This window comes from Carex rostrata, chromosome 3 (genome assembly GCF_964058835.1).
Source record: "Carex rostrata chromosome 3, lpCarRost1.2, whole genome shotgun sequence".
Lineage (NCBI taxonomy): Eukaryota > Viridiplantae > Streptophyta > Magnoliopsida > Poales > Cyperaceae > Carex > Carex rostrata.
In genome coordinates this window covers 7,483,299-7,495,515 of record NC_135920.1, presented here as the reverse complement: position 1 = coordinate 7,495,515, position 12,217 = coordinate 7,483,299, and the positions used below count along the sequence as shown (strand labels likewise).

Here is a 12,217-nt window from a genome sequence, read left to right as displayed (position 1 = left end):
AAATTGCAATTGTTCTCTTTTAGCTTGCTTACTCTTTCGTCTTTATAATTTTCTATCGTTCTTAGAATTATTAGAATAGAATTAAAGGAACTAAGAAAGGGCGGCCGACAACAGAGAATATTCTTCTATTTAGAGTGAAGGTTAAAAATTAAATTTATATAATTATAGTAGAGGAGGGTTCAAATGCACCCAAATATTTGTGCACCCAAATGCACCCTATCTTTCAAATCCTTTTTCTCCGTTTTCAAAGTCCGAATAGTCAATCCAAACCGTTAGATGCGATCTATATATTAAGATGTACTTGGAGACCAAATTTTACATTTTTTGGAATGTTTTTACTATTTATTAAGCCACTTTGAAAATCGCTGATTTTACATTTTCTGGACCATTGGATCAGCAATTTTTCAAAGTGGCTTAATAAATAGTAAAAAAATTTCAAAAAATGTAAAATTTGGTCTCCAAGCACATCTTAATATATATATCGCATCTAACGGTTCGGATTGACTATTCGGACTTTGAAAACGGAGAAAAAGAATAGGGTGCATTTGGGTGCACAAAAATTTGGTGCATTTGAACCCTCCTCATTATAGTATTAGTTTTAATAAAAAAGATGACTGGTTAATTGGAGAATTTCCTTTTTTTATATAAAAGAATAAACTGATATTTACATTTTGGAAGGAGAATATTTTATTGTGATAGTTTAAAAGGTTATATATGATCTAGAGGGAAAAGTTTGATATTTACAACTTTTGAGAAAAACTATGTAATTTTTGAAGTTCTATAATGATAATTATGGGAGTTTTATATTTTTAGAAAAATAAATACATTCAAAATTCTGAAGGGAGAAATACATTATTTTGAAAATTTAAAAGGATATACATGAAATTAAAATATCCAGTAAGATGGTCACAGGCCTAGTTTGTAGCTTACAGTGCTTGCTATTAACAGGCCTTGTTCAACAACAGAAAATATCAAGAAAAATTGACAATCTCAGCTTCTAAAATCCAGAGCCTGGTAGTATATTAGGCCTGATGGTGTGCAACTATTGTATATACATCTCCAGCGAGATCAATTCACAAACTAAGGTAGTCCTTAATAAAAATAAAGTTCCCAATTAATTATCATATCCCAACACCATACAAAACTTTCTATACAGTATCTTTTCTATTGTAACAGTTGTTCAATTTAGCACTGTTTAGAGACAAAATCACTTGAGCAAGTCGTCCCACTTACAATATTGCCCACCGGCCAAAGCACGGTAATAGCGGTCCCTACAATAAACCGGCCTTCCATCAGCTGCCTCAGCTGCTGCTGCTGCCAAGTCGTCATCCTTTATCACCTCTGCTGGTAACCTAAGGAGGTCTTCTTTTCTGATACACACACACAAAAAGTGTCAAAAGATTTTTACATACCACTTGTAATATTTTGTAACAATTGGTAAAGTATAGCCAATGGAAGGATAAAGAACTCTTTTTATTAAAGAGGTTAAAAGTTTCCTTGCCCTCTACTGGACTTTTATCATTTTAGGTCAAAATTACACTAACATAAGACAAGTAGAGCCACATATTTGTTATAAACATTTGACATTGCACAGATTGTGATCTCGTCAGTTGAACTAGAATAGGAAATCAGGCCCAGGATGGCCGCTTTTGGCTTGACTAGGCCTTGGTCATACCAGTCCTTTCTTTTCCACTAGTCACCAAAAAAGTTTTACCATGCCTAGCTGAAAAGTATTAAATAGAAGGTGATATTTGCAGATGCTAGAAAACATTTGGTGCAATTTGCAACCAAAACTGTAACAAACCTGAACTGATCATTATATTATGAAAGATTTACCTCAAGCTACTTTTGGCATTTGAACTTGAGGATATCAATCTATCATCTCTTGAATCATACAAATGGTGGAAGTAATCCTCCACTGGCGAAGAAAAAATAAAGAGAAACACAGCACTGACAAGTAGTGCTCCTGTCCCGACAAGTGTTTGTTTCAAAAGATTGATCACCGGCTTTACCTAGTCAAATATAAATGGTACTCATTTTCATTCAAAGAAATGTGTTTTCTTAATTAAGGAAATTAATAAAGCCTTTGAGTTTTGTTCAGTATTCACAATGAAAAAAACATAACCAAAAAAGTAAAGAATGAACATTAAAATAACTCATACTTTGTATGATCCCAGTAACCTGTCCCGGGCAAGTACCTATGCAAAGAGAAGGAAAATAATGTAGTAAAAATTAGCATCGAATGTACATATGTCACATTTCTGAAAGAATTTTCGCACACACCTCAGGTGGCTTAACCCACATTTGCCCATCGTACCAGCCAGTTTCTTCATATGGTACAACAGCAGAGAGTAACCTATCACCAACATAACTCCATCCCTGTATCAATGCAACAAAATACAGTTACCTTTACAACCGAAAATAAAGTTTAAATTAAACAATGATAGAATATGTGAAGATTTACCAGATAAATCCGAAGTACGACTAGGGAAACAAGGAGCAGAGTCCCAATTCCAGCTGCTAGGAAGAATTTTAGTGGATCCTGTGTAAGGAAATTACACAAAGAGATAATAATAATTCCAAGTTTAATTATTTTAAGATTAAATTGTTTCAGTCAAGTCTCCTCTTTAACATGACATTCTACATTCTCACTCATACAGGTACATATACTAAATCCTACAACATCTGGTACCACTGTGAATAGCACTACGAAATATCTGCCAAAAAAATGGTTGAAGTATTTTCACACCTTGGAGGGGCCAAAACTAGCAGCTGATATAGGAGCTCCTAGAACAGTAAAAGTAACAAGCCATAAGCCGCCCAGACGTAAAAAGAAAGAACCAGGACTGAGAGCTGCCCATGAGTACAGGATGCTATCTTTCAAAGAAGAATACTCATTCACCTATCAGCAAATAGGAAGAAGCATTAAAACATTAATTATTTAAGAAATAATAGCAACTAGCACAGGATAATTTGTTAAGTACTAAAAAGACATGTAAGATGAGCATTTTATATTCACAAATGGTCACCAGCAGTACCGTCATTCTCTGTTTTCATACTAAAGTATAAAGGTGGCCATTTTGGTTGTTAACTAACATAATTTGTGCTGATTTGAACCTTACACCATTCTCCTGAAAAGTTTAATCAAAATTTTAATCCAGCCACTGCGGCAATGACATGATATGAATAGAAGAAAATTTCTCAACAACAACTCTTCCCTCAATTTCCATTACCTTTTTTCCTGTTTAACCCCCAATTTACCCATTTGTGGATGAACATAGCAGATAAGGTTATATTGATGAAAATCATATATTGTCTAGGACAAAATGAAAAAAATTTAAACTTCAGAGGGTAGACACAGAATACACGATGATTGAGAAACCAATTATGTGATTACCTAAATTACTTGGTGTTTTTCGGGAGCTGATCTTTACTGGTAAGAACCATACTAAACCAACGTAAGCGATAACTATACTGAGCAATGAGCATAGCAAAACATCATTTACTACTTACAGGTCTCTGTTCAAAAGGGACTTCCATCTCCAATCCAGGATCCCAGCTTCTACCAGCAAAACCACTTCCTCTCCATTCAGGCTCATCCTTTAGCGCCTTGGCAATTACAATGCGACTCAATTTGAAGGAAGTGAACTTCACACCCCAAGTTCTCGCAACACCATTGCTACCACGACCATAATTCGAACAACCACTGCTACTAGAATCTACCGCATGGAGAGAAACTCGCAGCCGAAGCATTGTTTATGTGAGAATTGAATTGAAATGAATTATATCCGGTTCGCAATGGTTTTTATTCATCTGATTTTTCTCTTCGTTTTATAGCCATGCAATGTTTAGGTGGTGGCAGTGAATTGTCTGTTTATCCGCAGTTGTGGTTACCATCTAATATAATTGCTGTTCGATTCATATGAGACGGACGGTCTGGATTTAGAGTGAGGGGGGTGTCCGATGGGCATCGGACCAAATAGGGTTCGATGAGGGGTTTAAACCGTCGGATCTGCTTTAAGATTCGCACTCGCAATTTCGCGTCTGCTTTAAAATCCGTATACACGAATCCTAAAGCAGATCCGACGGTTTAAACCCCTCATCGAACCCTATTTGTGTCCGATGCCCATCGGAAACCCCCCTCTCCCCTGGATTTATGGGTTTAGAACAGAGATGGCAGACAAGGGAGTAATTTTTCTGATTTGATTCTTCTTCTTTCTTTCTTTTTTCTGGTAGAGAGAGAGAAAAGGGAGAAGAGAGGATTAACACGTGGCGGGTGCATCCTCACACGTTGCCTGGACAATTTCGCGCGCACTGCCTCGTGGCGTCGATCCACTTGTCACTCATCTCTCTGTGGGTCGCTTTGGGTCGGGCCACCATTTGGGCAACCCAGCTCGAACCAAATCGCTAATACAAATTATAATCGCTTTTAACTTTCATGGCCCAACAAGAAAGAACGCATGAAAGAGCGGTTGTGATTTCAACCTGAAATTAATTGATTTAATAAATATGAGAAACTTCATGTATATCCTTTAAAAAATTTCAAATTGCATAATTTTATCCTAAAATTCATAATATCATATTTGTCCGACTAAATTTTCAAAACTCACATATATAATCAGGTTATTATTTTCTTATTGAAACTCTTTTTAAATTTATAAAAAAAATTGTTTATTCTTTATTTAAAAAATATTTAACATATCTAAGGAAAATGTTCAGTCTTTTAATTGAATGATTTGTGAGGACAAATAATTTTTTCACTACTTACAATGCACACAGAAACATCCTCTATGCGCCCGTCACAATCACTGAAAAATGTTTTCAACGTTCAATTTAGAAAGTAGAAAATATAAGTCTAACTTTCAGATTTAAAAAAAAAAAAATTACCACTCCAAAACTATGCAGAAAAAGGTTTCTGCATTTCACATAACTTCATGGAAGAGCTACTCCTATTTTAGAATTGTTTGCTGGATCTTACAAATTTGTTGTTGATCAGTAAAAAAATGGACAGTGATAACAATCCCCGCAGGTTTATCCCCGCAGATACTGCCAAAAAAAACATGGGGGGACCGCCCAATCATTAATGAGCGTTTAAAAAACTGCGGGTATTTAACTTGAAGCATTAAAGTATTTACCTTGAATTTGTCAGGTATTAAACCCTATGCAATGATCTCTATTTATGAAAGAATAAATCAATCCATTAATTGTCTCCGCACAAAATTTTCTTTTTTTTTTGAATCGTCCCCGCACAACTGGGGACCATTAAACATGGGGGGACCGCTCAATCATTAATGAATGTTTAAAAAACTGTTAGTATTTAACTTGAAGCATCAAAGTATTTAACTTGAATTTATCAGGTATTAAACCCTATGCAATTATCTTTATTTATGAAAGAATAAATCAATCCATTAATTGTTCCCGCACAAAATTTTTTTTTTTTTTTAATCGTCCCCGCACAACTGGAGACCATTAAATAAACAATCCTCTCACCCAATGATAAATACTCTGAGACATAATGATAAATACTTTATGTTACATGGGTAAATACTTGACATTATATGGATAAATACTTTATGTTACATGGACAAATATTTCTCAGGTATACTTGCAACTTTCAGTAAAACATCAATGATAAATAATCTCATACATAATGATAAATACTTTATGTTACATGGATAAATACTTTGTATTGCATAGATAAATACTTCTCAGACATAATTACAACTTACAGTAAAACATCAATGATAAATACTTTCAGACATAATGATAAATACTCTATGTTACATGGATAAATACTCTATGTTACAAGGGTAAATACTTCTCAGAAATAATGATAAATACTTTTTTGAACATCAATTAACAGATAAGCATTTATTAACAGTGATTGTTATTAGATAACAGTATAATTAATGCTCAGATTGTTTTTAAAGCAATAATTAACGCGGAAATTGTTATTAGAGGAATGCATAATTAATGCGAGGATGGGAGTGTTCTTAAAATTAGTGGGGGGATAAAAGGAAACTTTTAGGAAAATTAGTGGGGGGATAAAATGAAACTTTTAAGGAAATTAGTGGGGGGATATATGGCAGTTAAGGAAGAGAGAGAGAGTGCGGGGAAAATGGGGGGATGGGAATGGGGGGTTTGTTATAATTATTCTAGAAAAATACGTGTGGCTTTTATTTTTTATAAATCTTCGTATTTTCCATGGGCATGAGACTTATTATTTACAACTCTTCTTATTTGTACACGGAATTTTTTTTGCGTATTTGCTATATGAGTTTTTACAAAATGATGCTTGCATTTTTTTTGCCTTATCATACAACGAATGCTTATTATGATATTATCATATTAGTGTGACGCCTTTCTTTTGTTTCTCACCTATACCACGGATGTTTAAATTATTTCTGATCATAATATTCTGGTTTCTTGTTTAGGCTTTGTTCGGATGTCTATCGCTCTATCAAAACTTGCAGGATTTTGCACTTGATATTGTGTTTTCTGAGAGCCGTTGGATACGGGTTATATTTTCCGCCTATTCCGTCCTTCAATCAAAGCTGGAAAATAATAATAATAACAAATCCGACTCCATAATTTTCTTCTCTGATGGAAACGCTGGCACGCACCAACTTGTGAAAACTATTTACCTGTGTTAATTTGGTTCGGTTTATATAATAATTTTAGTGAACTAATTCATATATATATATTTTTATTAATTCTGTCATCTTATGCGGATATTAATCATTTAGATACCTATACCCAGTTATACTGATTTCAATAGAAATAGGTGGAAATATCACTATATATAAAAAAAAATGTTTTGTATACTACTAAATTGGAAACCAGGTAATACGAAGATACCATTTAATATAGACATTCGCAACTTGCAAGTATAAATGACAGTTGGCTATTCCTAAAATACAGTTGTGCAATGAAATAAAAAAAATGCAACATCGTTTTCATCTTAAAAGATAAAATTTTCAATAAATATTTACTATAATTTCACAATTTCTACAAATATTTTAAATAAGTTAATAGTTATTTATTTTAGTAACTATTAATAAGAAAATTAATATTAATATCAAGTATTACAAAAAGAAATATAGAACTTTTACAATAATTTTCACGATAATCATACTCATCTTATACATGTTTATGACTATAAATTTTGTAAAATAATTTGTAGATTCCTCATACCGCGAGATTTCATCTTACATAAGCTCATTGCAACCTCCAATTATGTACTTAAAATGTATCCATTAAAAAACACACCTGCTGCATGTTTAAATTTTATTTTGCTGATCATTGTATTGTGATTTTTCCTCTTAAATTTATCCATTAAAAACAACCCTGCTGCAAAGCGTGGGCTTATGCACCCGTATATGATATCATTTTTGTAGGACAATTCATTTCTAAACCAAAGCGAGAATTCAACCAGAGGGCCTTTTCCCCCAATACCTTGATTTTCGAATACTTTTACTTGTGTTAGACTACAACAAGTCAACAAAGAGAACATCAAGTCAAAGAGATAATTTTTGTTCCCATTAGGAGGAACTTGAATTAAAGATCGATATATTCAAGAAAAACAACATCCTATTGTACTGAGATAACAAGCCAACAAAAGAATTATACCAGGTGTGCAACAAACAAATATGAGTACAGTCCGAACAAATATTGCCTCAACAGAAATCCAAACATGATAGTTGAATATTCCATTACATGTCATATCTCTTATTACAACAATCTAGAGAACTAGAAAGCTAAAAAGTGACAGTACCTTTGTTTCAGAATTTAAGTGCGGTGGTCCAAGTGCCTTGTACGCTTGGGTGCTTCGTGACATGACGTGTTCTGAGTTTGATCACCTTTCTGCCAAGTGCATTCCTTAGTCTAGTTGCCTGTAACAGTATTTCCTCTGGTGTCAAATTCTTCACACAAACTACCCTCTCATTTTTGTTCTCTGCATTGAAAATTGAAACAAATATTACAAATTATTTCAATTCTAGAAAATGCATTATTATAGAGATCTTCACCTAAATTGGAAAATCCAGTTCTTTCATAAATTCAATACTCGATTGTATACAAAAGAGTTCCTAGTGCTAAATTACAGCAAACTTTAGAAAATGTCAATTTCAAATGCTCAATTTATAGTAAGCTATAAGCAGTATAAGAATTGCAATAAATTAAAATGTTTATATATTCAAGAAAAAAAAATCAACTGTTCAAGCTTAATCTGCTTTATGGTTGCATTAAACTGTTCATAAGAATTAAACATCGACCCTGGAACTGTTCAAATTCCATATTACATGATTATTTCAGTTGAGATTGGGTTGAATAATCTACATTATACTAGATTTAATAAAAATGATATAACAATTTCAGAAGAACCATAACATCACAAAGAGATTAATGAGGTCTTACTATACAGGCCCTTCAAGAAAGGATGCTGTCCTCTGGAAAGTTCAGTAACCACCTCTAGTTGCGGGTTTTTCTCTTTAAGTGTTGGTAGGTGATTTTCCATAAATGCCCTGTAATTGTTAAGCAGGTCATTTGAATTGTCAAAACTCAAAATAATGGAGTTAGACAATGATTCTAAGCTTATAAACAAAAAACTACAGACCATACATCTCCAAAGGAGCTGTGTCTGAATCACATCTATAAAGTTTCAGTGATCCATTTAAATCCCTACAATTATCTTACAGGGAAAAGATGAATTCTAGTCCAACCTTATCTCGCCAAGAAATGATGGTAGATATCAAAATTGTAAGCATTACGCCAAGGAATGCTTTGGAGCATCAAATTGAGAAATCTGGGACTTCAAGGACAAAAGTGGGAAATAAAGAAGGGCTCTGTGTAAAGTGTAAACTAATCTAAATCTAAGAACACATTCAGATACAATACGTCAGTACCATACAACTGATACTAGTCAGAAGCACAACAGTACCAACCACCAGGTACTGGTACATGAGATTTATTTAAACAATAAATAATAGACACACCTTATACCCCTACTACTTCCTCCCCAGTTGCAATAGCTTACAATCAGCTTCTCTAGTTGCCAGACACCTCTCAGTGCCATTCCTCCCCAGGTTCAAGAGACTAAACAACAGAAAGAAATGAAATTACAGTTATTTTATTTCAATCATCAAATAAATTTCAAATTAGACTGAATATAATTACCAACATGGAATTACAAACACAAATCACAAAAACATTCGCCATCGTCTATTTATTATCCAGGATGCTGCTAGCAACCCCAACAAATCAAGTTGAGAAACGAGAAACAGCCAAGCTTAAAAGTAGCTCGTCAAACACCATAACAGATCGAGTTAAGAAATGATAAAGGGGAATACTGAATGAGAGATAGCGAGAGATTTACCAGAAGCCGGTGCTACGCTCAGTACTTTTTCGATCGATAGCAAGTAATCGAACTTAAAACCCTAGCCAGTCAAGGGATCTCTTCGCAAAAGATATGTTTTTCTCATGGTTAACACTTGCACAAATGGGTTTTGAAGCCGGTCCCAGATAAAGGGTGCAAGCCCGTTTCTAAAAGAGGGGATAAAATTAAAATATCATTTCTTATGCGCATCTCTTTACTAGATGAGTTTATATTTTATCGAAAAATTTATTTATTTGATGATAACGATGCTTATATTACATGTTATTAATAACAAAAAAAATATGAAAAGTATTATTTTTATTTATTCAGCAAATTTTTAATTTTTATAATTAATTAGAAAATAAAAATAAATATTTAACATAATAAGTATAATATTTATAAATTCAGTTATATATATATAATTTTACATATTAAACATAAATAATTTTAGAAGCACATAAAAAACTTTGCAAGAATAATTTTTAGAACAAATGTGCGATGGGCTATATATACAGAAGACCGAAAGGGGCCGCCTGAAAGAAATATGGCGGTGCGATGGGATATAAAATTTAGGCCCAACAAAAGTGCAAATATAATAGTTGGAATCGGGTACGAACCGCACAAAGTGTGGCGATTCAAGTTCGATCCATTAGATATTTAGATCTGGGCGACTAAAATTTTTAAGAAGGCGATCTGGCCGTTAGATCCCACCGGTTTTTCAAATCTAGTCAGGATTCTCTGACGCAACTCAAAATTTGAGCTTGGATACCGACCATCCGATCAGAATTCGGGCCAATCTGAACCGAGGTGAAATGCTCTAGATTTCATTAAAATCGTGCTACGCAGATCGGACGGTTCGAATATAAATACAAAATTTGAATTACCTTAGGGTTATGAATTCCGAAGTTTCTGCCCTATGCATTAAAATATTTAGAGCAGAAACTTCTAGAGAAGGGCCACCTTTTAATCATACACTACACGCCTCCACGGGAGAAAAGGGAAGGACTGCGTCTTCTGGACATTTCTTATCTCCAGATTTAACCGAAAGGATCGCCGGAGCTTGACCGGATATGGGCGGCGGAAACGCGCAGAAATCGAAGACGGCTCGTGAGAAGAACTTGGAGAAGAACAAAGCTCCTAAAGGTTCGTTTCTCCCTTTCTCTCTCTCTCTGTCTAAATCTACATCTTGTTTAGATTGATCTTGTTATTGTTTTGAACTAGTGTAGAAAACTTTAGATTGTTTATTTGTGGATGCTTACAACTGACAACATGAATTTAACCATTGTGCATAGAATTTATCATGCAATTGTCACGGGCAATTGGGGAAAAATTAGGGAAAAATTAATAGGACAAAATATATGATGGCAAACCCTTTGAACAATCAAATTTACGAAATTTAAGCTATATTATGACTTCAGTCTAATCCGTAGATACGAGGCTGTGTCAATTATTAAGCTTGGTCAAATTAATGTAAAATGTCGAAGTAGGAAGTTGATTTTGTTCTTATAAGAGATTTTTTTTTATTTTCAGGAAGTCAACTTGATTCAAACAAGAAAGCCATGAATATCCAGGTAACTCCTTCAGTTAATTTACATTTTGTTTTTCCCCTAGTAAATTTCATTATGTATAAATGATAGAGCGCTTGCAGGCCTGAGCAAGTAGCTAATTTTAAAGAGCCATCATTCCTTTGGTTTGCTTTTTAAGGTCTTATCTGATCTTGTAGTGGTATATACTGTGGTACTGTTAAAATTGATTTGGTACCGAGCCAATTTCCCAATTTCATTTTCATATTGGATCAAATTGTATAGTGCTTAATTATATTATTCTATTTGGTGATGAAGTCTCTCAATACTGAACCAAATTATGTAGTGCTTTATCATTATGTTTGTGGGTGCAAAAAGTTATTTGAGCAGTCGAGCTTTTGGATTGTAACATTTAAAGTTCTTTAATACGAGTGCATTGCTAGATTATTAATATTTCAAATTCTGATTCTGAGTGCAGTGCAAAGTGTGCATGCAAACATTTATTTGTACAACATCGGAAGCCAAATGCCGAGAACATGCCGAAGCCAAGCACCCAAAGGCTGATTTTTACCAGTGTTTTCCCCATCTTAAAAAATAGAATAACAATGCAAAGTTGCTTATGTATCCTATTGTTATGTGATTTTGGATGTTATATACTTCCTGTTGATGATCAAGTGGTGATGGCATTGTTTTCCCCATCTTAAAAAATAGAATAACAATGCTAAGTTGCTTATCTAGTCCTATTGTTATGTGATTTGTGTTGATGATCAAGTGGTGATGGCATTGTTTTCCCCATCTTAAAAAATAGAATAACAATGCTAAGTTGCTTATCTAGTCCTATTGTTATGTGATTTTCGATGTTATATACTTCCTGTTGATGATCAAGTGGTGATGGTATTTGTTAGATACATGATGTACCAGTTTGCTACTTCTTTACTTGTTATGTTGTTCCGATCACCGTCATATTTAGACTTGTTTTCCACTAGCTAGTTTGCTCTTCTCTTGGCAATTTTTCTTATTTTGGAAGTCAATTTAGTGTACTAACATATTCAAAGCTGGTCCGTTCATTTTCGGGAACGGTAAATTTTGAAAGATTGCTCCACTCAATTGTCACTAGCGACGGTCCAGAGGGGTTGAAATGGACGTCTAAAAATCAAATAGGTTTTGACTTAAACCGAATCCTAAGAACATCTGAACATGGTTATGGCAAGCATACACGTGATATTATTTTGTCGTTAAACCAAAATGTGTTTGGAACAGCAGTACACCGCTTCGATAGTTCAATTGGATCGAATTTGATTGTACCACCTGTACACGTATC

General features: G+C 33.9%; 3 protein-coding genes across 5 annotated transcripts; 1 reads left to right on the top strand and 2 right to left on the bottom strand.

The window, feature by feature from the left end:
• Positions 1-995: 995 nt before the first annotated feature.
• On the bottom strand, positions 996-3,860 carry CGLD27 (DUF1230 family protein (DUF1230)). Its single transcript, XM_078299110.1, has 7 exons — positions 3,514-3,860; positions 2,750-2,902; positions 2,465-2,542; positions 2,284-2,379; positions 2,163-2,198; positions 1,837-2,012; positions 996-1,370 (listed from the first exon to the last, which is right to left on the bottom strand). The coding sequence occupies exons 1-7, from the start codon at positions 3,751-3,753 to the stop codon at positions 1,208-1,210; spliced, it is 942 nt and encodes a 313-aa protein (XP_078155236.1). The 5' UTR covers positions 3,754-3,860; the 3' UTR covers positions 996-1,207.
• A 3,811-nt stretch (positions 3,861-7,671) lies between these two features.
• LOC144551229 (mitochondrial ribosomal protein L51/S25/CI-B8 family protein) lies at positions 7,672-9,520 on the bottom strand. 3 transcript variants are annotated; one of them, XM_078299112.1, is made up of 4 exons: positions 9,374-9,520; positions 8,994-9,093; positions 8,416-8,522; positions 7,672-7,954 (listed from the first exon to the last, which is right to left on the bottom strand). In XM_078299112.1, exons 2-4 carry the CDS (start codon positions 9,071-9,073, stop codon positions 7,782-7,784), a joined length of 360 nt encoding a protein of 119 aa, XP_078155238.1. In that variant the 5' UTR covers positions 9,074-9,093; positions 9,374-9,520; the 3' UTR covers positions 7,672-7,781. The 3 variants fall into 3 exon arrangements, with proteins under 3 accessions (XP_078155238.1, XP_078155239.1, XP_078155240.1); XM_078299113.1 differs by having other exon boundaries at positions 9,348-9,435; XM_078299114.1 differs by lacking the exon at positions 9,374-9,520 and adding an exon at positions 9,175-9,341.
• Positions 9,521-10,326: 806 nt separating this feature from the next.
• On the top strand, positions 10,327-11,650 carry LOC144551226 (uncharacterized protein At2g23090-like). Its single transcript, XM_078299109.1, has 3 exons — positions 10,327-10,516; positions 10,904-10,944; positions 11,375-11,650. Exons 1-3 carry the CDS (start codon positions 10,444-10,446, stop codon positions 11,492-11,494), a joined length of 234 nt encoding a protein of 77 aa, XP_078155235.1. The 5' UTR covers positions 10,327-10,443; the 3' UTR covers positions 11,495-11,650.
• The last annotated feature ends 567 nt before the right edge of the window (positions 11,651-12,217 follow it).

Coding starts and splice junctions, on each gene's coding strand:
- LOC144551226 (XM_078299109.1), top strand. CDS start 10,444: ATGGGCGGCGGAAACGCGCAGAAATCGAAGACGGCTCGTGAGAAGAAC. Junction 10,517..10,903: donor GAAGAACAAAGCTCCTAAAG/GTTCGTTTCTCC, acceptor TTTTATTTTCAG/GAAGTCAACTTGATTCAAAC. Junction 10,945..11,374: donor AGAAAGCCATGAATATCCAG/GTAACTCCTTCA, acceptor TTCTGAGTGCAG/TGCAAAGTGTGCATGCAAAC.
- LOC144551229 (XM_078299112.1), bottom strand. CDS start 9,073: ATGGCACTGAGAGGTGTCTGGCAACTAGAGAAGCTGATTGTAAGCTAT. Junction 8,523..8,993: donor GGAAGTAGTAGGGGTATAAG/GTGTGTCTATTA, acceptor TAACAATTACAG/GGCATTTATGGAAAATCACC. Junction 7,955..8,415: donor TTTCTTGAAGGGCCTGTATA/GTAAGACCTCAT, acceptor TTTTCAATGCAG/AGAACAAAAATGAGAGGGTA.
- CGLD27 (XM_078299110.1), bottom strand. CDS start 3,753: ATGCTTCGGCTGCGAGTTTCTCTCCATGCGGTAGATTCTAGTAGCAGT. Junction 2,903..3,513: donor TCCCTTTTGAACAGAGACCT/GTAAGTAGTAAA, acceptor ATTTGCTGATAG/GTGAATGAGTATTCTTCTTT. Junction 2,013..2,162: donor GGTTACTGGGATCATACAAA/GTATGAGTTATT, acceptor ATATTTGACTAG/GTAAAGCCGGTGATCAATCT.